The sequence below is a fragment of the Candoia aspera genome, chromosome 10 (assembly GCF_035149785.1).
Source record: "Candoia aspera isolate rCanAsp1 chromosome 10, rCanAsp1.hap2, whole genome shotgun sequence".
NCBI classification, from domain to species: Eukaryota; Metazoa; Chordata; class Lepidosauria; order Squamata; family Boidae; genus Candoia; species Candoia aspera.
Window position 1 is genome coordinate 17,384,337 of NC_086162.1, and position 22,592 is coordinate 17,406,928.

Genomic DNA, 22,592 nt, shown 5'->3' on the forward strand with positions numbered 1-22,592 from the left:
CTGAGGATGTCGTAATACAACAAGCTTAGCTAGGTTAGTTAAAGACTTAGCAGCTACATTCACAGTTGAGCTTAGTTTGTGTTAACTCTGAGGGTCTCTCTCTCTCATGTATCATGTTATGTGAACTCCGGCCGTTTGGTTCTTCTTCGATATATTGCACAAATCTGGAGAAGTATGCCCTGTGAACACAACCAGAGTGTGCCAACTGCTCCCATGTCCACCACTTGCTCAGTCACGTCTTGCCTGACAACTGCTTGCAGGGTTGCCACATCTGGGACCGCTGGTTTCTTGCCTCCAGAGCAGCGGCAAGTAGGCATGGTGTCTTGGCGCTTGCTTGTTCCCCTGCTCCTCTACTTCATCCTGGACTTGAACAAAGAAGGTGAGCAAAGTTCAGCAGAGGGAACCCCACAGAAGGGTGGAATACTATTCTGTGTTTCAGCCTCAATAAGAGGCATAGGGGAAGCATTTACACCTGATATATATAAAGATCCAGATGTGACAAAGCCATGCAGTTTTCTCTGAAGTATTTTCAGAAGTAGTTTACCTTTGCCTCCTTCCTAAGGCTGACAGTGAGGGACTGGCCCAAGGCCACCCAGTTGTCTTTGTGCCTAAGGCAGGACTAGAATTCATGGTCACCCAGTTTCTAGTCCAGCGCCTTTAACTATTACACCAAACTGGCTACCAGTGTGAGTGTATACAGCAAATAATATTTATTTATTATTTAAATTTATATCACTTAATATTCCTTAAAATGATCAGCAAAGGAGCAAATATAAGTCTGCACTGGACAGGCGTATATGCCTGCGTGTGTAATTTTTTGATCTTTCTCCAGCAGCAAAATGTCCCTTCAGATAGTGGCAGGTAGAAGTGTGCCCCAGCTGTCAGACGAAAGGAATAATTTTTGAGCGTAGGTTTTTTTCCTCTCTCTTCCAACGTTCTTCCTTCTCTTTAAGCAAGCTTTCTCAGCTTTTCAGATGTCAACATTCTTATATAGTTTGTGTTGAGCTTGGAACAGAACTGGCTGGCTTCGAGTGAGCAACCCAACGGCTGAGATTCCTTCATGTTTCGGGTCTGGTAGGTTGCCAAGCAGAGATGCTTCAGCAGGTTTTCCGCGTGGAGCCAGATAATGTCACCATCCCAGAAGGGGAGACAGCTCTGCTGAAGTGTGAGGTGGAAAACCCCTCTGGCATTGTGCAGTGGGTGAAGGATGGGCTTTTGCTGGGCCCCAACCAGAACATCCCTCGGTTCCCCCGTTACAGCATGGTGGGTGAGGTTAGCAAAGGTGAGATCTTTGGAGGGATACAAGCTGGCTTCAGACAAAAGTTTCAACTAAGGCTGAAAAGCTCTTGTACTGTGCTCGAGCCTGGGCCCCCCAGCATGGGACAGAGCCTGTTTCCTGGCTATGTTGAAGGCTTTTTATGATCCTCTGGCTGCTTGTATCTTTTTATTGTTTGTGCCTTTTTTTAAAAGTTCATTTTAGTAATAGTATATATTTTTATTTAGTTTAAAGTTGTGAACACTTGGGCATGGTTCACATGGGATTCGCTCGACAGACATTCCCTTGACAAGCGTGCACAACCTTAATCCTGGAGGCCATTTGGGACCTAGCGAAAGCTTTGCTGCACCCCTCAGAGTCTGCTTAATCATTGCTTAACTGGGCCACCAACTCAGCAGCAGCCATGAGTGACTAAGTTCTGGGGCACACCCCAATGCCTTTAATCAAGGCAACCTGAAAAAACAAGCCCATTCTGACTCAGTGCTTACAGTCTGCCCCAAAGCTCTTCTCTCTCTAGGCAACATGCAAACCATTTGGATATCTGCACAGCCAGATCCTCAGATTATACTAGTCAAGAGTGAAGACTCCCTTCAGAAGTGCTGCTCTCAAGTCATACTATGCTGGCTTTGATCAAGCAATCACAGCCACCCTCTTGACTTTTTTTTTTTTTTTAACTTTCCCTGCAGAGAGCCCTGATCTGAAGGTTTTTGTAAAACCATCTTTGCCTAGTCTTCCGTTACTCTGGGGAAGCAGAGTTTCAAGGAAGACAATTGTTGCCCAGAGTCATTGCATGTGAGATGGGTGGTAGAGAAAGATGACAAATAAATAAAGATGGATGGGAGAGTGAGAAAAGGGTGGGAAGACTTTCCTAAGCTTTATGCAGAAGTTATGAACACTGCAAAATAATTGTTCTGTTTGCTTTGTAACTGAGAAAATGAGTCCCAGTAATGCAATCCATTATTTCAGATACTTAACTAATGTTCTGATGCCTCTCACCTCCCATTTTAAAAATCAATATGTTTTGCATCACTTACTTCACAGTAGGATGAGTTAGAAGTATTATGCCCTGTTGTGATTGGAGAGGAATCTGCCCCAAACTCTGAGTGGGCAGCACTAGGCTATGTGTAACTCATGAGTAGAACTGATATGAACCAAGTACGCTTACATTTGCCCTGTGTCTTGATGCTTTAGGGATGTATAACCTGCAAGTAATAAAGAGCCAGCTGGAAGATGATGCCTTGTATGAATGCCAGGTTGGACCCTCAGAGAAAAGTAGTGGCATAATTTCCCGTAGAGTCCAACTGACAGTGCTTGGTAAGTCTAGCTGGAGCCACACAACATTAGAAAGATCTCAGGCACTCAGCTGGATAGGAGGAATGATTGTTAATATGAGAGATAAAGAGAAAACACAATAGCCTGTATTCAGACAACATGCTTAACCAGGTCAGTTACAAACCTAGCAGGCTGCATCTGCACAACATCCTAAGCTTGGTTCATTTTAACCTAGGTTAATTTTTGTGGCTTGGTGTGTTGTGCAGGGTATTTAGCTAATTTATGGGTCATTCAGTGTATTCTGAGGAGCCAGCATATTGGTTAATTCAATAAGTGGATAAGTCTGTGGAGCAAACACAATCTTCAGAGGGCATCTAAGGAGCTTTGGCGTCTTTGCTGTTCCATCCAAATCAGTACTACAATGTCCTCTTCCAGGATTCAACAGAAATAAGTTCAGTACAACGGACAGTTCAATACATCACCTTCTCCTTTTCAGTCTCCTCCAGAAAATATTCAAATCTTCTGCATCATTAATTGGGGGGATATTTTTAGATGAGCAAAGGATATGGAAATGAAGGGCCCCCCTCAGGATGAACAATCAATAGCCTGCAGGCAAACTCTTTTTCTTTTCACTGCCCCGGAGTCTGCTAGGATGACATCACACACCCCTTTTTGGTAGGAGACCAATAAAATAGACTTGTGAGATTTCTGATGGGTTTAACACACCTATTCACATTATGCTCACCTACTCTTTAGGTGGAACAGATCCAAACATTACCTCAGCGTTGTGCCTTGGCTGCCAAAAAAAGTGATTTAAAAAGTACAGTTGCAGCCGCCAAAAGATTGCCTGTCTCTCCTTTAATCTAATCTAACCTAACCTAATTTAACCTTTATTAACGCTTCTGTGTTTCTACATGGATGTGATTTGTAGGAATGCCCACAGAAATTGGGCAGGATACCCTTTCTCCTCTGGTCCGATCCAGTTAGAAACTCATAAGCCATCCTAGAAAAGCTCTGGTTTCAAAGATAGCATACCCATGAGAAAACAAAAATTAAAAAACGGGTTTTAAAACAATCACACACCAATCCTTCATGTTGCTTATTTTCCTTGCAGTTCCCCCTAAAAGGCCACTTTTTGTAGAGTATGAGGCTAACAGCACGGTGACCTGGATTGCTGGCACCGAATATGCCCTGCGCTGCCAAGTGAAAGATGCCCGGCCACCGGCTGAGATCACCTTCTGCAAAGGTGAGCCAATAGCTTGAACATCCCTGCAACTATTTCCTTTCCTCACCTTCCTTTTCTGAATGCATGACAGCAGCTATATAAATTTTTTCATAGCCAGTAGGAATTGCAGATCTTGCAGAAGTTACCAAGCCTCAGTAAATTTTTCATGGGCTTTTTGTGCAAAACACAAGGGAACCTGCTGTGTCTGTGTGGGGTGAGAAGTTCAAGATAGATTTAGCAATTCATAGTTACTCTGCAGAACCTGTGACTGGGGAAAGTTGTACTGTAAGCTTTCACTTCTGGATTCCAAGCCCGAGGTATCGATTTGCACCATGGAAAGACCTCTGAAGAACAAACTGGCGATCTCGTTCCTCTGAATGTTGTCCTGGAATCCTTTCAACATTCTCCTTAGACATCTTTGTACCTGATATGAACAGAACATAAGCAAAAGGAGATGCTTCATTTGGAGAAGGCATGAGCACCACAGCCCCTGGAAATGGCTTTGCAAAACAGTGCAACCGCTTGCTTCTGACAGCAGAGCAAAGCAATTGGGTTGCTGCTGTGACTCCTGCTTCCATCAGCCCCAGCTGCTGGAGGCAGCATCCAGGCAGCTACTGGAAGCATCAGAAGAGACTTCTGACTCTTCCAGCAATTTGGACCTGCCTGTTGAGGCTTTGAGACAACCTAACTTGTCTTGTTGAGGCAAATGCATCGCCTCCCTGCCCCACTGAGGAGACTTGCATTGCCTCTACTGTGGAAAATGCCACACTGAGATGAATCAAAGCCATCTTCCACAGGCCAAATAGACAGAGGCAAAGAAACATTGCAAGGCAGAAGATATCTCACAAAGCAGTGTGAGCAATTTACCCATGGCTGTATTTCCAATTTTAGCTAACTCCATCCACTAATCCCCACCCCCACCCCCCAATCTCCTTCGCTCACATTCTGTGGCTCAGTTCATATAATATGTGGCTTAGACTAAAATGAGGTTGGATTACTTGCGGTTCAACATCTTGAGCGAAATAATTGAATACTAGATGAGGTAAAACCCAGCATATCACTGGATGTGCTAATAATGAAGCTACAGTTTAGATATTTTGGACACCAAATGAGAATGCAGGAGTCATTGGGGAAGACTCTGATGCTTGGAAAAATCAAAGGCAATTGGAAAAGAGACCAATAGAAAACAAGGTGGCTAGATACTATTTCTGATGACACAGGCAGGAGCTTACAAGGACTCAAAGAAGCAGTTACTGACAGCCAATCCTGGAGAGATGATGTCCATCAGGTCACAAAAGGTTGGAAGTGGCTGAGTGATTAAATAACAACAAGGTGTTGTGGGAACCCAACTATTGTCTGAGCGTGTTAGAGTAACATGGGACGTGTTAAGCCAAAACATGGTTTGTTTGGGCATTGAATGTTACACGAATGTGACAATTCTGTTTTGTTAGCCCAAGTTGGGTATTTAGTATGTTACCCAGCTTCTCTATCCTTATTTAAAACTGACAATAGATATTTCTGTATAGAATTTCCAAACCTTCTTTTCAAATTATTTCCTTGCAGATGAAATGACCATTCAGGAAATGGCTTGATGGCCCTCAGATCAACTTCCTAAGAATTGTAGGAGTTACTCTAGCACAATTGGAGGGCACCAGGCCAATAGAAGCTGTATTCACACATCTGTAGCCATTAATGTGCGTAATCTGGAGTCTTATTACCTATTTTCTTTTTTAATCCAGTTGACAAAGAACTGGCAGATGTGACATCTGCTATTCAACCTGGTTCTGCAGACAACCTCTTCAGCACCGAGGCCATGCTGAGGTAATAAAAGCCCGAAAGAGGGTTCTAAGGAGAACATAGCTAGCATATCTATTTTTATTTTTCTTACCTGGTTGGTGACAACTCAGGATTTTAAGCCTAGTGGTCTAGTGAAAAGCATGTTGGCTGAGAACCAGGAGATCTAAATTTGTGTCTCAAGCTTGCCATGAATTTCATGATGGGTCTTTGTGAAAGCAACCCTCACTTGAAGCTCACTATTCTGCTGCAAAATGGAAATAAGACATTTAGAAGAAAGGGGTATACAAAAAGTCCTGGTCAGAACACATCAGTTCAGGCCTACTCTTGTAATACTAATGCTGAAAACCTCCCCGTGAAAAATTGTAGAGAAGGTGGGAAAGGATTGTAAGGGAGAGTAGAAATAAACAATCAGGAGGTAAAAGGTGAGCCCATTGGTGCTTATGAAATAAATGGCAACTCAGTCTAGGTGGAGAGAAACCTGGGATGAAGCGTCACAAATCATTCAAATAATTTCTTCTTTAATTAACGCACTACAAATGAGGGCAGGCAATTCCTATGACAGTTTCCAAGATTCTGTAATTACCTCTACCCTAGCATTAAAGACCCTTTACTGAAATCTGTGTGGGCCCCTGATCTTTCCCAGCTTCATGGGCTTGACACCCCACAACTATTTTAATGTTTTCTTCCAGGATCACCCCCCAGAGTTCAGACAACAAGCAACTGTTGACCTGCAGAGCTGCAAACCCGGTGACTTTAATACCAGTCATTGTCAGTTTCACCATGAACATCCTGTGTAAGTCCTTTGGAATGCTTCGTCAGGCATTTTACCAGGATTAAGGTAGTGTCATCAAAATAACTGCACAAGTGCTCAAGGCAACTCTTATTACAGTGTTAATAAAGAACAAACACAAAAAGAAGTGGGCTGGGGAGAAAGGAGGAGGAGGAGGAGGAGGAGAATGGAAGGTGGAGACAGAAGGGAGAGAGATCACCCAGAGTAAATGTAATGAAAAGGGGCAGGAACAAGAAATGCCATCTAAGGAGAGTAAATGGACAAGATAGACCTAGGGAATAATTAAGATAATGAATGGGTTTTTGAGACCTTTCTTAAAACCAGAGAAGGTCTGTATGCCATGAAAATGACTAACACTGGCTGAACCTTTAATGTTTGGTTGGTCAACTTAAGTGGACATACTTTTAAAAGAGGGGCTGGCCATCTTTTTGTAGCAGATTAAACCATGAGGTTTTTTTTTTTATTTTTTTGTTGCCCTGGGCACAATGGGCAGGGAAGGATGGGAATGGCACAAGTGGATGTTCTGCAGAATTTTTAGAGGGTGGGAAGCATATCCAGTGGCTTAGCACCTGTTTTTGTTTCTGCTACCAAATTTGGTGGGGAATGGTGTTGATGTGCTGGGTTCTTGGTGCTCTCTGAGCTTGGTTGTGGTCTTGCAGATATTTTATTACCAGGCTAGGTCCCATCATTAGTCCCTCACACTGCTGATGTTACCTAGCCTGGTGCTGAAACATCTGCAAGACCACAACCAAGCTCAGAGAGCACCTGGATCCCAATAGCTCAACCTTAGCTATCTACCTTCTATTGAAATTGTGCTGATGGCCGTGCTAGGAATTTGCTATTCAATTTAGGTGGCTTGATCCTGGAATGCCCAAGAGTCTATAAAAATGAGCTTAGGGGCTGTATGTGATTTATATGTTGCCCACCCCTGTTTGAAGAGCCTGCAAATTGCCTGACCAGGGGCCTTTATGCCTGGAGGTGGGAGCATATAATTTGGTATGTGGATCAGCATCTGCTGTTCAGAGCTTCAGCTAACTCTCCCATCCCATCAATTTTTTATATTGTTATTTTGATGTTTGTAAATTCATTGGTAAGTATCCTACCAGTGCAGTAAAGCAGATCTCCAGGTTCACAACAAACCTTGAAATTCAACATTTATATTGATTCTGTTTACAGAACAACACAATACATTAACAGTTGGTCCCACTTGGATGGGGAACCTGCTGCCCTCCAGGAGATGCTGAGCTACAGTTCTAAAAAGCCTGAGGCAGCCTGGATGATGGTTAAGAATGCTAGGAGTTGTAGTTCAGCAACTTCCAATAGTTGAAAGGTTCTTCATCCCTGGAATACCAATGAAGCTTTGGGAGAAAATTATAAGGAGCATCATGCAGCTAGGCAAGATGCTAAGAACTTCCAAAAGCTTAAACTGATTTGGGTTCTTTTTGACAGTCCCACCTCAGCTGCCTGTAATCAAGGGCTATGTTGGACCTGTTGTAAAGAATAAGGAGGAACTAAAACTGACCTGCATTTCTCCAAGTGGGAATCCTCTTGCTACATTGCAGTGGCTGAAGGTGAGCAGAAGTAGTTTAGGTTTTGATTTACGTGGTGCTATGTGAATAAAATCCTCAGCCTAGCATTCTGGGTTGGGGCTTGGCAAAAGAGGGAGCAATAAAGGCACACATGCTTTTTAAAATGGGTTATTTAATTATTTATTTACCAGATTGATTCCCCACCCACCTCAGAGAGTAACTCTGGGCAGTTTACATAAAACATTAATTAAAATACAATAAAACAGTAAAACAATAAAACCAGTCTTCTTAATAAATAATACGTTCCAAAAGACGGCTGGTAAAAAGTTTTTAATTTAATTTCTGGGGAGTGTCTTTAGGGTGCCAACCACCCCCAGAGTTGGCCACTCCTCTTCGCCCCCCATGCAAAATGGCAGAACCAGATCTTTAATCCTTTCCAGAAGGCCGGGAGAGTGGGGGCTCGTCTCACCTCCGGGGGAAGAGTTTTTGTTGTTGTTGTTGTTGCTGCAAGAATTTGTTACCTCTTTGCTTCATTGTGTTTACATCAAAGACATGCCTGTTAGAATATTTTTTATTTAATGGAATGCCATTAAAATCTATCAAGTGTAGTTAAGATCCTTAGTGTCTGGCTAGGTTTGCATAAAACGCTTAACCTGGTTGCTGAGTTAACCAATATGGTTATTGTCTTGCAGCAATAGCATTCAAAGCTAGGTTTGATCACCTGCCTATAACTAGTCTGCAAATGGTTGAAGTTGCTGCTCATTGTTTTAATAAAGCCTCCTTTGTAATGTCTCCAATTTAGGGTTTTGTGACTCAGTGACTGGGTTCATAAAATGTGCTTAACTTGTTTCATCGCCTTAGTCCATTCTGTGTATTTGAACGTTGAATCCTATTAGGTTCATACAGTACATTTCTCCGGATTCTCCCATTGTGCCAAATACTATCCAATGATAAAACTAATCTTAGCCTATTGTGAGAATGCAGCTGCGGCTAAGCCTTTAATTGATTCACTTAAATATGTCTTGCAAACCTAGTCATTTGGGGCACGTTTCATCTGTTGGGAAATTCACCCAAGGGGGAATAATTCAAGAGGGGGGGCATATGCTGCTAGCTTAAACTGCTGAAGGCCAGTGTAGAGTAATACTACTAAAAGGGAAAGGCTGAGAGCATTTTTAGCAGAGAGAAAGCATCCTTATGGAGGAAGGGTAAGCCAAGAAGCCAAGATACTGATGGCTTTGAATGGGCACCATTGGCTAACACTGTGGACCATTTGCTAAGATTCACCCTGTGCCGGGGGAACACTGCTTTCAAGAGCTGACCCCTCTTCTCCTTCACCTCTGTCTGGCTCTGCAGCTGTTTCATTTGCCCTCTCTCTGCACGTAGGCAGAGATACGATGGAGGGGAAGGAATAATGGCTTTCACTTTCCTTGCCCACTCCTTCTGTAGAGTGTTGCATTTGCACATCATTAATGAAAGAAAGAACACTAGTTTGCATAACATTTACATGTGCAGATGTACATAGATAAATTAATGTATATAGAAGTCAATGTATCTCACCATCATGGGAAAAAGACTCACTGATTATCTCAGTTTGCTGACCATGTATAAGCTATGTTTGGTGGGCTTGGACTGGACAGCTCTTCAAACAGAGGATGCTTTCATACTATGGATTGTCCCTTGTAAAGTAGGACCCACAATCCCCTCACCTGTTACTTCTAGGCTCTCTGATTGGCCAGCCCCCACCCTTGAGTTTTCAGATACCTTGCTAGGCATCTCAGCTAGGGATCTTCTGCCTTTCAGAATGATGAAGTCATCTCCAGGAACTGGGAGACAGATGATGCCAACCAATTGTCCCGAAGTTTCCTGAACCTGGAAATCACCCCAGAAGACAACATGGCTGTAGTGAGCTGTCAGGCCCTGAACCAAGTTTTATCTCTGCCCTTGCAGTCCAGCATTGTTCTGAAAGTTGTCTGTGAGTGTCAACCAGCTTCTTTGGCAATGCTGTTCATTCTTCTCCCCAGACCTGCATCTAAGGCTTCTTCCGTGGTTACTTTCTATAGCTGATGTCTCCATTTCTTCTTCCATTTTCTGTTTCTGCACAGATCAGGTGGTTCCTAGATGCATTAGACTAGTGCTTCTCAACCTTGTCAACTTTAAGATGTGTGGATTTCAACTCCCAGAATTCTTCATGCTGACTGGGGAATTCTGGGAGTTGAAGTCCACACATCTTAAAGTTGACAAGTTTGAGAAGCACTGCATTAGACAGCCCTGTAACTGTGGGCTTTCAAAAAAAGGAGAGCGATACACTCTGAGGCCATGTGCCCTAGCATCCATTTTAAAAGCAACAACTTTGTTCTTTTTGTAGGAGAGAAAGATTCTGAAAATGCCCACTCTGTGATGTGGGGGTGGGTTGGGATGTCTCTCCCAGAACAACTGATCTCTTCCTTCCTTTCTCCATCACTTCTTCTCTTTCTTCCCATCTTTCTGAATGGCAGTTCCCCCTGAACAGGTGAAAATCACAGGCACCAGCAGCACTCAAGAAAACCGAGAGATCTCCCTGTCCTGTTCTACCTCCACAAGCAATCCACCTGTGATGCTACGCTGGTGGCTGGGATGGAGGGAACTCAATGCTACTGAAGCCACAGTTTCAGAGGTAGGCAAGATCGAAAGGCTGGAGGACCATGAGGCAGGTGGCATGATTCCCTTGGCAGATCTGACTCACCTGGATACCAGTTTTTCCTGGAGACTGGGGACGTTCAAGGACAGCGTTGGTTTGGTCTCTAGAGAAATAAGGCCCTCAAAGAGCAAACTGGCTACATAGATACATTTTTCTCCTTTTTGGCAAATAGTAATCACTGAGTAAAGTTTGCCTTCCTCTTGCAGGCTGAGTATGGAGGAATGGTCACTGTATCTAATCTGACATATGTGGCGTATCGAGAGGACAATGGGCTGCCCCTGATCTGTGAAGCCTTCAATGAAGCCATCATGTACACCAAGAGTGCTTCTCTCACTCTCAGAGTAACATGTAAGGATGGGGGTGGGAACATACAGGCAGTAGCAAGGTTGTGTTGTGTTTTAAGCCTCCCTTCCTCCTGCTAATTGGTTTTCCTTCCTTTCTAATTTTTTTTTTCCAGATCCACCCCAGAAAATATGGGTTGATGTGCCACCACCAGAGACAAACTTTCGAGCTGGCACTGAAATCAAACTCACTTGTTTTGCCAGTGGTGGGAATCCTTTGCCTCGTCTTGAGTGGTACAAGGTGCAGAAGCACTTTAATCTCCTCTTCTCCTTGGCGGTCCATGAGACCACTGCAAATGTCCTTAGTGAAGGTCCCAAGTTCCCACTCCCTCTATCTTAACCACTTGGTGTCTGCACCAATGATTGCTTGTATATATAGCCTCCCTCTCTCCATAACTTCAGACAAACTCTTCCAAGATTTCAAGTCAGGATAGCAAAATCTCATGAGATTTGGCTGATCTACAGGGTTCTAGTCTTATTGCATTTGTTTTTTAAACAAATGCAATGAATTTTAAGTTCTGAAATCCCACACATGTCATCTGGGGAATATCATAGCTGCCATGGTTCCTACAGCTAATCTTCAGCTTACATCCACGAGTGCAAAAGCTTTTGATGACAGCGTCACAGTTCACATGAACAAAAAGAAGGGAAACCACTGCTACTGTAGCTCACGTTCAGCCTCAAAAGTCCATCCACATAAGCTACATCATCCTGGTTGCCAAAAGAAGTTACACCTCTTTCCTGGAGAAACTATCTTTGCCTTGTTTGTGTGATCCTCTCTGGATTTCGGGTTGCACTATGCTCAGCCACTGCTTTTTGTAAGCCATGGTTTATAGCTTATACCAATGTTTTCCAGACTTGGCAACTTTAAGATGTGTGAACTTCAACTCCCAGAATTCCCTAGCCAGCCTGCTGGAGTTGAAGTCTACACATCTTCTAGTTGCCAGGTTTGAAAAACACTGGATTAGACCAGTGAACTTCTCTGGCTCATTTAACAAGTCATACTTGAAGCAACCAAGGCTTAAAGTGATGTTTGTGTGCTGTTCCATTCCAGAGTTGATTGGGTAATCCATCTCTGGTAAAGTACTCCAGGTCAGACCTAGAATGACAATTATTGACCCACTTTTTACATTTCAGGTCAGCTCTAATCAGTCTAAGGCAAAGCTGAGTGCCCAATTTTAAAGAGGGCTATGAGTGAAAGTTGCAAACTTTCCCTTGCCTGGAGCTTATTTCCTATTATCAGTTCCTCCTGCAGGCATTTTTCTTTGAGCCAGACTTAGATAAAAAGTTGTAGCAGAAGAAAATAAATTACACATAGGGAAAGGGTTGTGTAACTGTTTGGTCAGCCTCTCCCACCTCCAACAATCTAAGCTTTATCAATGATTTAAGCATGGCTTGATTTAGGGTCAGTGCTAAAGGTATGCCTACCAGTCTACCTTCTCTGGAGGTAATTCTTGCATTAGCATAGCCAAACTGTGAGGGTTCCTTATTTTCCAAGGACTGGACACACTACAGCATAGCAAATCTGTACACAATACTTTATTGCAGGACACACCTTCCCCAACAACAGACTATTGCTCTCCACCCATCTAGGAATTGCAAGGTGATGTTGCCAGGTAGATACGTCTTTAATACTCAGTCCTTTGATGCTTAGTTCAAGCAAAAGTCTCAAAGTCTGCAAAGTAGCATACAACCTTTGCCTTCTACCAAAAGTTCTTACTGTAGTTGGGTTGAGGTTCTGCCTCAGCGTGGTTGTTCCTCTTTTAGTTGCTACCAAGCTCCTGGCAAAACTCCAGGGAGGACTCCTACCAGGATATGCTGCTTACCATAGCTTGTGGTCCTGGCAATTGGCTGATAGTCCTCTGGCCTGCTTGTAATAGCTGCCAACCTCCAGACGTCTCCCTTTCCCCATCTGCATGTCATTTGCTTATCTCCTTTTCTCCTACACTCCTTTCCCACTCTGTCTTAGTGTTTGCTTTTGTAAGCTGAGGGCCTGGGTGGGTGAGGCTGCCTCTGGACTTCAGCATGTCCTTGAAAATGCCAAGATGTGGCTCAGTTATCACAGGCAACTGAAAGGCTGGCTTGGATGCTTGTGAATAAAGTTGTGAGTGAGTGAATGAATGAATGAATGAATGTATAGTATGAGGGAAATGGGGTGAGAAGCATTCCTGCCTGGCCTGAAGCTACTTTTCCCAAGCGGAGACAGAAATCCCAACTTCACTCACTCACACAAGTAAACTTAGTTTTCCTAAAACAAGCTTACTTTTGTATTTTGAAGGTGACATGTACACTTGGTGGAGGAATACGTGTACAGCAGCAGCCATCTCCTCAGCAAAGTGCACTTTCAAAGCGTTGCCCGGGCAAGCAAGTGAGTGAGAAATCCAGGGATGTGCTTAACCAGGGCTGGAGAGAAAATGTGGCTTTGAAGGGGCCCCTGTGTTCTGGAGGGCTGTCTGGGGGTCGGTGCCCCTCCTGGCTAAGAAATCTCCTTTGATTGTTTCCTGTGACCCCATGCATTTTTTTTTACTCCTTTGTTGCCTTCAATCATGCAGAATTTGAATTTGAGCAAAGCATTCTCAAACTATTGACAGCCTTCTCGTTCTATAACTGAGATTTTCATATCTCTACTGTCCAAAATAACTTTGGTTATTATACGCACAAGTCCATTCTGAACCAGAACTCTTAAGCGGTCAGTTCCTGGAAACGATGTGATATTATACTGGATATATAAAGGCGTAATCCTCTGATCCTTGACAATGCAGAAGGGTTCTTTCCTCCTCCTCTCAGTGCTGACTGATTTGATCTGAGCCTGCTTAAGAGTGTCTTGGCCACTGCCTTTACACTATGCTTACTATAATATGCATTGCTTCCACAGGAGATCAAGTTAGTAAGGGAAGGAACATCTTCAGCCTCATCTGGGAATATTATTTCCAAGGAGTTGGTCTTGACTACTACTCCCAGTGACAACATGGCAACCTACCGTTGCAATGCCACTGGTCCTCCCAGGACTCCAGCACTCACTGCACATACTAGTTTGCTGGTCCAATGTAAGTTGCAACTCAGCATACAGTGCGCACACACACATACAGAATTGGAAGTGATCAGAGAGCAAGTGAAAGGATGGAGAAAGAGAGGGATGGATGGATGGATGGATGGATGGGTATGGAGTCCTTGGTGCCCTCTGAGCTTGGTTGTTGGCTTGCAGACATTTTGTTACCTGACTAGGTAACAACATCAGTGAGAGCGAGTGTGGGGCTGGCTGCCTGTTTATATGCTACTGCATATAGATAGATAAGCAGCATATAGATAGATAGATGTTAGTGGGGTAGAATAGTCCAATCTGCATTTTTTAAAAAAAAAAATGGTGCAACCTTCCAAAGACTGTACCATTCAGAATACACGGTGGTGGTGGGATCATATTTTCGAACCCTTCCCCAGTCAAAACCTGCATATCATGGCTCAGGATTTAGATCTCACCTATCAAAGGCTGTCCAACAAAATGCAAGATGTGTTTGCTTAACATTTGGACTGTTAGTTAACAGATGATTGACTCAATCTAATTTTTGGGCTTTTATCCCATAAATGGTAACTTAGCCTTGGGGGCAGGAGACTTGGGAAGAAATGTTTCAGATCATTCAAAGAGACTCCACCTTAATGAACTTAAGATAAATGAGGGTTGGTTTCTCTTGCAGTTTCCAGTACTATGCATCTACTCCTGATTCTACCATAAAGACATCTTACTAAGATCTATGCTATTCTTCTTTGATCTTGTCCAGCTGTATGGAGCTTCACAGCAAAAGACACTGAACCAGGAACTAGCTGCATGGGCAGAATCTCACTACACACTAGACTGGTGTTTTTCAACCTTGGCAACTTTAAGATGTATGGACTTCAACTCCCAGAATTCCCCAGCCATGCTGGTTGGGGAATTCTGGGAGTTGAAGTCCACACATCTGAAAGTTGCCAGGGTTGAAAAACACTGCACTAGACAAAATTGGGGTTGGGTAGTTTGTTGTTCGATGTGTCAAGAAAACACATCTAGAGATGTGGATCTGTCGCAGGTTCAGGGGGAGTGGGTGGCTCAGTATTGAAAACTGGCATGTTGTGGAGAAAACTAAATGATGGAACCTTTCTTCCTCCATGCTGTCTTTCCAGACACAGAGACACGGGTGAGAAATATCAGTCAGTTGACATGGTGCAAGCTCTACTGCATTTTCTTTCCCCCTGAATGTTTTGTCCCGAGGAGTTGTGCAATGTAAGTGGAGAAAGAGGAGCTGAATGAGAAACGGATACTGCAAATTCGAAATACTCTCTCTTTCCGTAGTTTCACCTCTGCATGCAACGATTACAGCGGAAGCTGGAAAGGTGAGACGTGGCCAATCGGTGACCCTGACCTGCAAATCAGGCAGCAGCAACCCTCCTGCTGGTCTCACTTGGCTCAAAGATGGCAAAAGGTAAGGGATTCTTCCCCCCATGACCACCTTCTCCAAGCTTCATGGATGGTTCTCTCTCTTTCTTTGTAGGCTTGGCCTCTTTCTGCCAAGACTGGCTTGAGCCATTCAGGCACAGCAGCTGAAGGCTGTTCCTTTTGAGTTCTTCCAACAGCATCAATTCACTGGGCTTGGGGCTCTTTCCTGAACCAATGAGACTGTTGTATAACACGTGGAGCCCCAAATTTAATTCCGCATCCAGGGGTCTCAGCAGGGTATGGTCCAAAAAGAGTCAGGAGGGCAGCTGCATCAGTGTGATTGTGGCTGCTCCCATTTCTTATGTGTGTTGTATAGATGGAGCTTTGGTCGCACCATCACGGCTGCACTCTTGACTTTCTTGACCATCTCCTGCGGGCACCCCTGGTTGCATCAAATCAGAAATCTCTCCTGTCCTATTAAGAGGAAGGTTGGTTTAGAGGGAAAGCTTTTGCCTCCCCTCCAGATTAAGATTTGAGGAGCCCTCGAATATGCCAAATGCTTCCTTAGCACGCATCGTGGGTGATACTGTGGACCCATTTGGGTCATGCGTCTTCCCACAATGTCATCAGAACAACAAATCTGAGGAGGAGGAGGAGGAGGAGGAGGAGGAGAAGATAATCTTTGCTGTAAATAACTAATAGGGAAACATTCCTCAGCTGTCACTTTGTATTTCCACCACTGTCCCTCAGTCCTGACCCAACAGGCTTCTGACTTCCTCAGGCTGAGGCTGTAATGAACCTGACAGCTGAATCAGTCCAAAACTCATTCAGTCCTGCTTTCTATTTCTGACAGCAGCATGATGCAGGCCTGTCAGAAAACTTGCAAGTGGGGCTATAAACGCATTGGGTCTTGCCTTTTGTTTCTCCCCTGCAGCTCAGCTTTGTTGATAGACTGTCTCGGAATATAGAGGTTCGTCCTTTGACACTGCCAGAAACATTAAGTTTGGCTGAGATAATCTTCATGTTCTCTCTCCTTCAGGCTGAATGCCATTAATTTAGGGCAAAGAAAAGCAGAATATGGAGGTTTCTCCACATCAGAAAGGGTGACTCTGGTAGTGTCATCTGCAGATCATGGAAAAAGGGTGGAATGCCATGCCTACAGCTCTGTTCTCTCTGAAGGTGTGAATACCTTCTACCAGCTTACTGTCCTATGTAAGTATGGAAACTTCCCTTGACTTCAATTTATTTGAAGAAAAGCTGTTGGAAGTTCAGCCTGGAAAATGAAGCTTTTTGTTCAATTTATTTGCTTTAGGCCGTCCTTTCCTATAACTGATCTGAAAACTGGCCCAACAAGGCAGATTAATACAGCATGTGCTTCAATAATAGATTTGTAGTGTGTTCCCTCGGATTGTTCTGGGAGCCAAATGCCAATTCGAAAGTAGGTGGCCCTTGTGACACATAGTTGATATTCAGTAGAATGGGTCCCTGAATAGCCCTGCAGCCTTTGTTGTGGACAATGACATTGCCTAGAAATTATGCTTGATTACTTGGATACAGTAGTTCATAGATGGGAGATCACCGGGAAACCCCAGGGTTATAGGCCGTGAAGACTGTGAAGTTAAGAACACATCCTGGAAGAAAGCAACAGCAAATCATCATCTTGTTGTTAAGATGATTTGAGCTTGGCTTCTGTGGGCAGGGGAATGGATGTCATTCCATGCCTGGACACATCTATATAGGTAAATGACTCAGAAAGGGGAATGTCTCAGTTTGCAAGCTTGGCTCTTTAAGCATCCATGGGATGTCCTCCAAAAGTGTGCCTTCTGTTCTTTCACACAGTTCCTCCAGAGTTCTCCCCTGAGCAGACCCTCCTAGTGCAAGCTGTGGAGCATGGGTCTGCCCAGTTACCCCTTTTGGTTTCTGCCAGCCCTCCTGAGATTACCTATCACTGGAGCTTCCTTGGAGAGGTGGTCTTAACAGGTTGGTCTGACAAAAGTCTTAGGATGAAGTCCAGAGAACTGGGACCGGGGTAGAGTAGTGTAGGGGCTGGTGTAGCATAGAGCAGAGTTAAGGGTTGAACAGGGATGAGAAAGACATTGTTAAAGTGTGTGAGCTATAAAATAAGACAACAGGTCCTCATGCCAGAATTTAAGGGCCAAATTGATGGCATGTGAAAGGCATATTTGCATATAGTAAAGCACCAACACAGTGTGCGTATGCAAGCATGCGTGTTTGTGTGAGATCACAACCCTCTTATAGTTGATTGGGAAGGGGGAATTTAACCCTTTCTTCTTTTGATCCAAAGGAAAACCTGTCTCCCGAGGCTGTGTTTTTGAATTGGGAAGCAGCCCCTTCCACAGTCGTGGAGTTTTTCCTTCCAGTGGAATCCGTAATTTCCAAGGATCAGTTTTTTCCTCTGGATCCTATGTCCTCCACCTGCTGCACTCTATAAAATAATCAACCCCCATTTCCTATATGCCTGCTCTTTGCTTTTTAAAAATGTGCAAGTTAACTGCAAACTTGCATTTGATGTCCTGACTACTGTGACATCCTGGGAGACCACAGAGGGAGAAGGAGACAATGGGAACAAGAATAAATGGGAAGAATAAGCTTTTAGTTCTGTTTATGTCAGCCTTGATTTAATTCCAGCAGGGAATGAAGATGAAAGGTTTGTGTCAAGCATTTTGAAAGGATTGGAAGGAAAAGAAAAAGAATCTGGGGTAAGGGTGGAGCCATTGAAAAAGAATCAGTGGGCCTTGAGACAGTCAAGATAAGTGGTGGACAGGAAGAAGGACAGTGATCGGCAGAGATAAATCAAGATGTGAAGGCAGAACATCCAGGAGTAGCCAAGATAATAGAATAGGACTGTTAACAGCCTTTGGGGGACACAACTCAAAAAAACAGGCTGGGCTGGGGCAAACAACCAAATATGACAGGGCAAAATCTAAACTTGATGTAATATAATTTGTATCTAAACTGAATCACAATTATATTACACTAATTCTATGCAAGTGTACTGTTCCTGTATTTAGTATTTGCTCTTCCTGCTGGCCAACTTTGGACAGGCTTTGGGGATTATCCCCAAATAATCTCTTTTGGAGACCTGATGGGGTCCTGAGGCGTCAGTTGTGTGCCATTGCCATAGAGGACTGTGAATGTAAGAGTATTAAATGTTGAGTTTGTCACTCCTAGATTTTCTTGCTCCTGCCCCTTCTTGTGTCAGAGTTCTTCATATGCAGTGAAAACAAAAGATGGAGGCTTGCAGTGCACAAGCTCAGAGGGATCCTGAACTTCAGAATGCATGGCAGGGGAATCTCTCATTGGTGTGAGAGATGGGGGCAGAGCACTTCTGATGCAGAAGCACTTCTGAATACTGTGAATCATTGATCATGGTTGGCTTGACCCATGAAATCCCTTCCCCCTCTGCCCTGGTGCGTGTTTCTTTGTGAAGCTTGACTTGAGAGGGACTGTCTCTGAGTTTGTCATAGAAGGTTCCCCACGGTACCACTTGCGGGATGGTGGATCTCTGGAGATCTGGAATGTGACTCGAGCTGATGCCGGCAAATACAAGATACACTGTGAGAATGCAGAAGGGCAAAATGAAACAAGCATCACCTTGGATGTGCACTGTAAGTAACAACTTTGGAGGAATATGTACCCTGACTTCACTCGTCTGTGTAGACTCAACAGAAGGAAGGCTTGGTTTAACTCAGCCTTTTCCCAGCTGGATTCATCCAAAGGTGTTGGGCCAACTTCCATCAGGCCCAGCCATAATGGCTAGTGGCCAGGGATTATGGGAATTTTACTCCAAAATTTCTTGAAGGACTCAGGTTGAAGAAGGATGTAGTTCTCTTTTTTTGCAACAACACCAGGGAGTACCTTACTCTTTTTAATATTTCTTTACAGTTTCTTCTAAGCTGGTCTGTGAAGTCAACTGGCCTGTGCTATTGTGTTAGAAGGATTCCTGCACTGGGCAGGGGGTTGGAGAGCTTGGTACATTGTAGAAATGCAGCTGTCAGGTCTTTAACATAGCTCAAATAGACAACCGTGTGAACAGAGTTGTGCTTTTTCTCTACGAACAGATTCACCATCTATCCACAGCATTGCAGATCCAACTTACGTGGACCTGGGGGGCACAGCTGAAATTGTGTGCCAGGCTGATGCCAACCCTACACCAAAGTTCCAGTGGAGGTGGCTGGTAAAGATACAGGGCTAAACCAGGGGAGATAAGAGATTTAGAGCAGGGGAAGACTTGGTGTTGATTTTGTATACTAACTCTGTAGCGATGCCAGCAGGAGAACTTTTCTTGTTCCAATTAAATGGATGTGATGTGGCCATGCCAAGTGAGATGACCTTTTCTCCAACCCCCTTTACAACTTGAGGGCTAATAATGGTTCTTTAATGGCCACTGACAACTAAAAAAATACTTCCTTTAACGGCTTTTGCAATGTAGCTCCTAACAATCAGACATACCGCGTGTACTGGGGTGAGCTGGACATAAAAAAGCATGAGAATGAGTTTTGCACTTAAAAGGCTGGCAGGAATCTTGCATTGCTCTGAGATGTTGAGGCTGTTTGGCAGGAGTTGATGCTTCTTCAGAGACTGACATTATGTGGTTTGTGGTTTGCTCCACTTTCCTCAATATATAAATGTAAATAAGGGTTGGGGACTTTTTTCAGCCCAAGAGATAATCTTGGGATAATCTTCCAGGGGCCATGTGCCAGTGGTAAATGGTGCCAAAGGCAAACATACTGTAGGAGAAAAGCCACACGTATACAAGCAGAGGTGAGACAAGCTCTGTGGAGAAGCCAGTGGGCTGGACTGAAGGACTGGGGGAAGCCTGTGAGAAAGATAGCTCTTAAGTAATCAAAAGTGAACAACCTGTTCCTAGATCAGGCTGTTACCTAAACAAAATGAGTGGAAACTCTATGGCCATCTCATTCTTGTTGATGGCAACCTAAGGGTTGGATTCAGACAACATGCTAGACTAGTCGGACATGGGAATGGATAGTTTGTGGCTCAGTATGTCATGGTAACTTAGCATGTTGTATGAACCAGGCCACCACTGTAAGTCTCATATGCTTTAGTGCTTTGGGCATAATGTCTTGTGGGGATACAGCTAATATGTTGCATTGGTGGTTAAGTGTGCTGTTTGAACATAGACAGCGTTTGCATTTGGTAGGTTGTAGTAGCTAAAGTATAATTCCTATGGAAAGAGTCTCCAGTTGCTGGTTGTATGGCTTAATACAGCCGCCCTCTTATTCTGGCATCTTGTACAGGGTGATTTGGAGCGCAGCCTGGAAGATCTGGGCATTGAACTATTGTCTGAAGGATTGGTGGGCAGCCTGAAGGTCCAGGGAGCCCAACGAACTCATGCTGGACTTTATGAGTGCCAAGTAGATAATGGCATCTCCCCAGCAGCAAGGAGCAGTGCTCGTTTGATTGTGCGGTGTAAGTATTACACTAGTGTAAGTATTACGCTAGTCAACCTTCAATATTCTGAATATTCTTTAATTCTCTTCTATTGGAACCTTCAATATGTCCTAGACTCAAAGACTCCTTTAAAATCCTATGTTTTACTTTTCATAATGGCTTGTCACCCACCCCAGGAGTATTTCTCTGAGCCCCTTGATGTCATCCCTTTCATTGTTTTTCTTTGCAGCCCAAATGCAAGAAAATGCAACACAACTTTAACAGCCCATCTCTTTTCCATGCTAGATGCACCAGAAATCATTAAGGGCCCTGGGCAGAGGAAAGTGGCAGCTTCGGGGGATGGAAGAAGTCAAGCTGTGCTTCAGTGCAGTGCTCAGGGGGTGCCCAGTGTGCACTTCAGCTGGGCGAAGAATGGGGTCTCCCTCGATCTCCAAAGCCCCAGGTGAGATTCCCTATCAGAATGTGAAGTAGTGAAATCATAAAGATGTCCTTGAGTTGAGTTTGACTCTTGGTGACTGCATGGACACAGCCATACAGATTGCTTTGGAACAACTACAGCATGTCAATGGTTCTTCCAGGGTATTTTCTTAACTTCTAATCTAGCCTACAGTCCAGCCATGGTGCTCTGCTCTCCCATCCAAGTACTAATTCGGCCTGACCCTGCTTAGCTTCTGAGCCCAGAGAAGATGGCCTAGGTGCTGCTACCTGCTGAGACCACCAGTATCTAAGCCAGTTTTTCTCAACCCTGGCAACTTTAAGTTGTGTGGACTTCAACTCCCAGAATTCCCCAGCTAGCCATGCTGGCTGGGGAATTCTGGGAGTTGAAGTCCACACAGCTTAAAGTTGCCAAGGTCGAGAAACACTGATTTAAGCAGTGAATTTTATTGAGGTTGACCTGCAGCAGCTGGATTCTGGAGTCTTATCTCTTGGTCCCTTCTCAGCTTCATTTTGGTTACAGGGGTCAGCAGGGGACAGGGAAAGGGGAGACCAATGACCAAATATGTGTTGCAGTGTCACACTGCAAACCTCATAATTTATGTCCTTGCATCTGACAATGGGACACAACTATGAAAGGCTGTTGTGATGCATCTTTCATCATTTTTTGGTCATGGTGGTTTGTATCAAATATCCGTGTTATTGTCCAATTCATTTTTTATTATGTTTTCACAAGTCAAATATTGCTTGATTTCAGATATGCTGTAAGGACAGGAATTTATACATAAGTAAGCAGCCCTGTAAATCTTTGCTGCATCTCCTGTCTCACTCCCCCAAATTAAGTTTCTGTGCCTTGGAAAAAGGGCAGAGGAAGTTGGCTGTTCCTTACAGACATTCCGAAACATTTGCACTCAGCTTGCAAAAGCTTAACTCCTTTCTGGGCAAACGGGGGGAGATTAAGCATCTCGCAGGAGTTGAACACTTACAATATTCTGTTCCGTTCCAGTTGGAATCAAATTTGTAACTTGAAAGTTGCTCCAGTGGGGCAGGGGTCCAACCTAAGCCAGCCGAAGTTAGAGAATCAATTTGGCACTCATTTGGATCCAGTTTAGTTCCAGTTGAATTGGGGAAATGTTACAAATGCATTTTTATCTGCAGGAGAAGAATGGGGAATGGAGCAAAGTAGCATGGTGACTTTGTCTATTTAAATGTTAGAAATCACACATAAGAGTACATATGATATTACAAAAAAACTTCCACTCTTCCTTCTTTTTATCTCCCCACCCCTCCTCCCTTTTCTCTTTCTTTCTTTCCTTTCTTCCTCCCTCTCTCCTTCCTTTGTTCCTCCCTCCCTCCCTCCCTCCCTTCCAATTCAACGAAACATATTCCTTTCCTGGAAACCATCTTTG

At 44.0% G+C, this 22,592-nt stretch overlaps 1 protein-coding gene across 1 annotated transcript in view; it reads left to right on the plus strand.

Annotated features, from left to right (window-relative positions):
* The first annotated feature begins 273 nt into the window (after nt 1-273).
* The window catches only part of NPHS1 (NPHS1 adhesion molecule, nephrin), a 28,699-nt gene continuing 6,380 nt past the window's right edge, over nt 274-22,592 (plus strand). The window contains exons 1-20 of the mRNA XM_063312295.1: nt 274-379; nt 1,079-1,282; nt 2,468-2,590; nt 3,663-3,794; nt 5,513-5,594; nt 6,260-6,363; nt 7,810-7,931; nt 9,690-9,861; nt 10,385-10,542; nt 10,773-10,914; nt 11,024-11,148; nt 13,186-13,275; nt 13,783-13,954; nt 15,232-15,361; nt 16,355-16,527; nt 17,155-17,295; nt 18,804-18,944; nt 19,398-19,513; nt 20,595-20,766; nt 21,034-21,190. Coding sequence (XP_063168365.1) covers nt 316-379; nt 1,079-1,282; nt 2,468-2,590; nt 3,663-3,794; nt 5,513-5,594; nt 6,260-6,363; nt 7,810-7,931; nt 9,690-9,861; nt 10,385-10,542; nt 10,773-10,914; nt 11,024-11,148; nt 13,186-13,275; nt 13,783-13,954; nt 15,232-15,361; nt 16,355-16,527; nt 17,155-17,295; nt 18,804-18,944; nt 19,398-19,513; nt 20,595-20,766; nt 21,034-21,190 — 2,720 coding nt within the window. The 5' untranslated portion in view covers nt 274-315. The remainder of the gene's footprint in view (nt 380-1,078; nt 1,283-2,467; nt 2,591-3,662; nt 3,795-5,512; nt 5,595-6,259; nt 6,364-7,809; nt 7,932-9,689; nt 9,862-10,384; nt 10,543-10,772; nt 10,915-11,023; nt 11,149-13,185; nt 13,276-13,782; nt 13,955-15,231; nt 15,362-16,354; nt 16,528-17,154; nt 17,296-18,803; nt 18,945-19,397; nt 19,514-20,594; nt 20,767-21,033; nt 21,191-22,592) is intronic.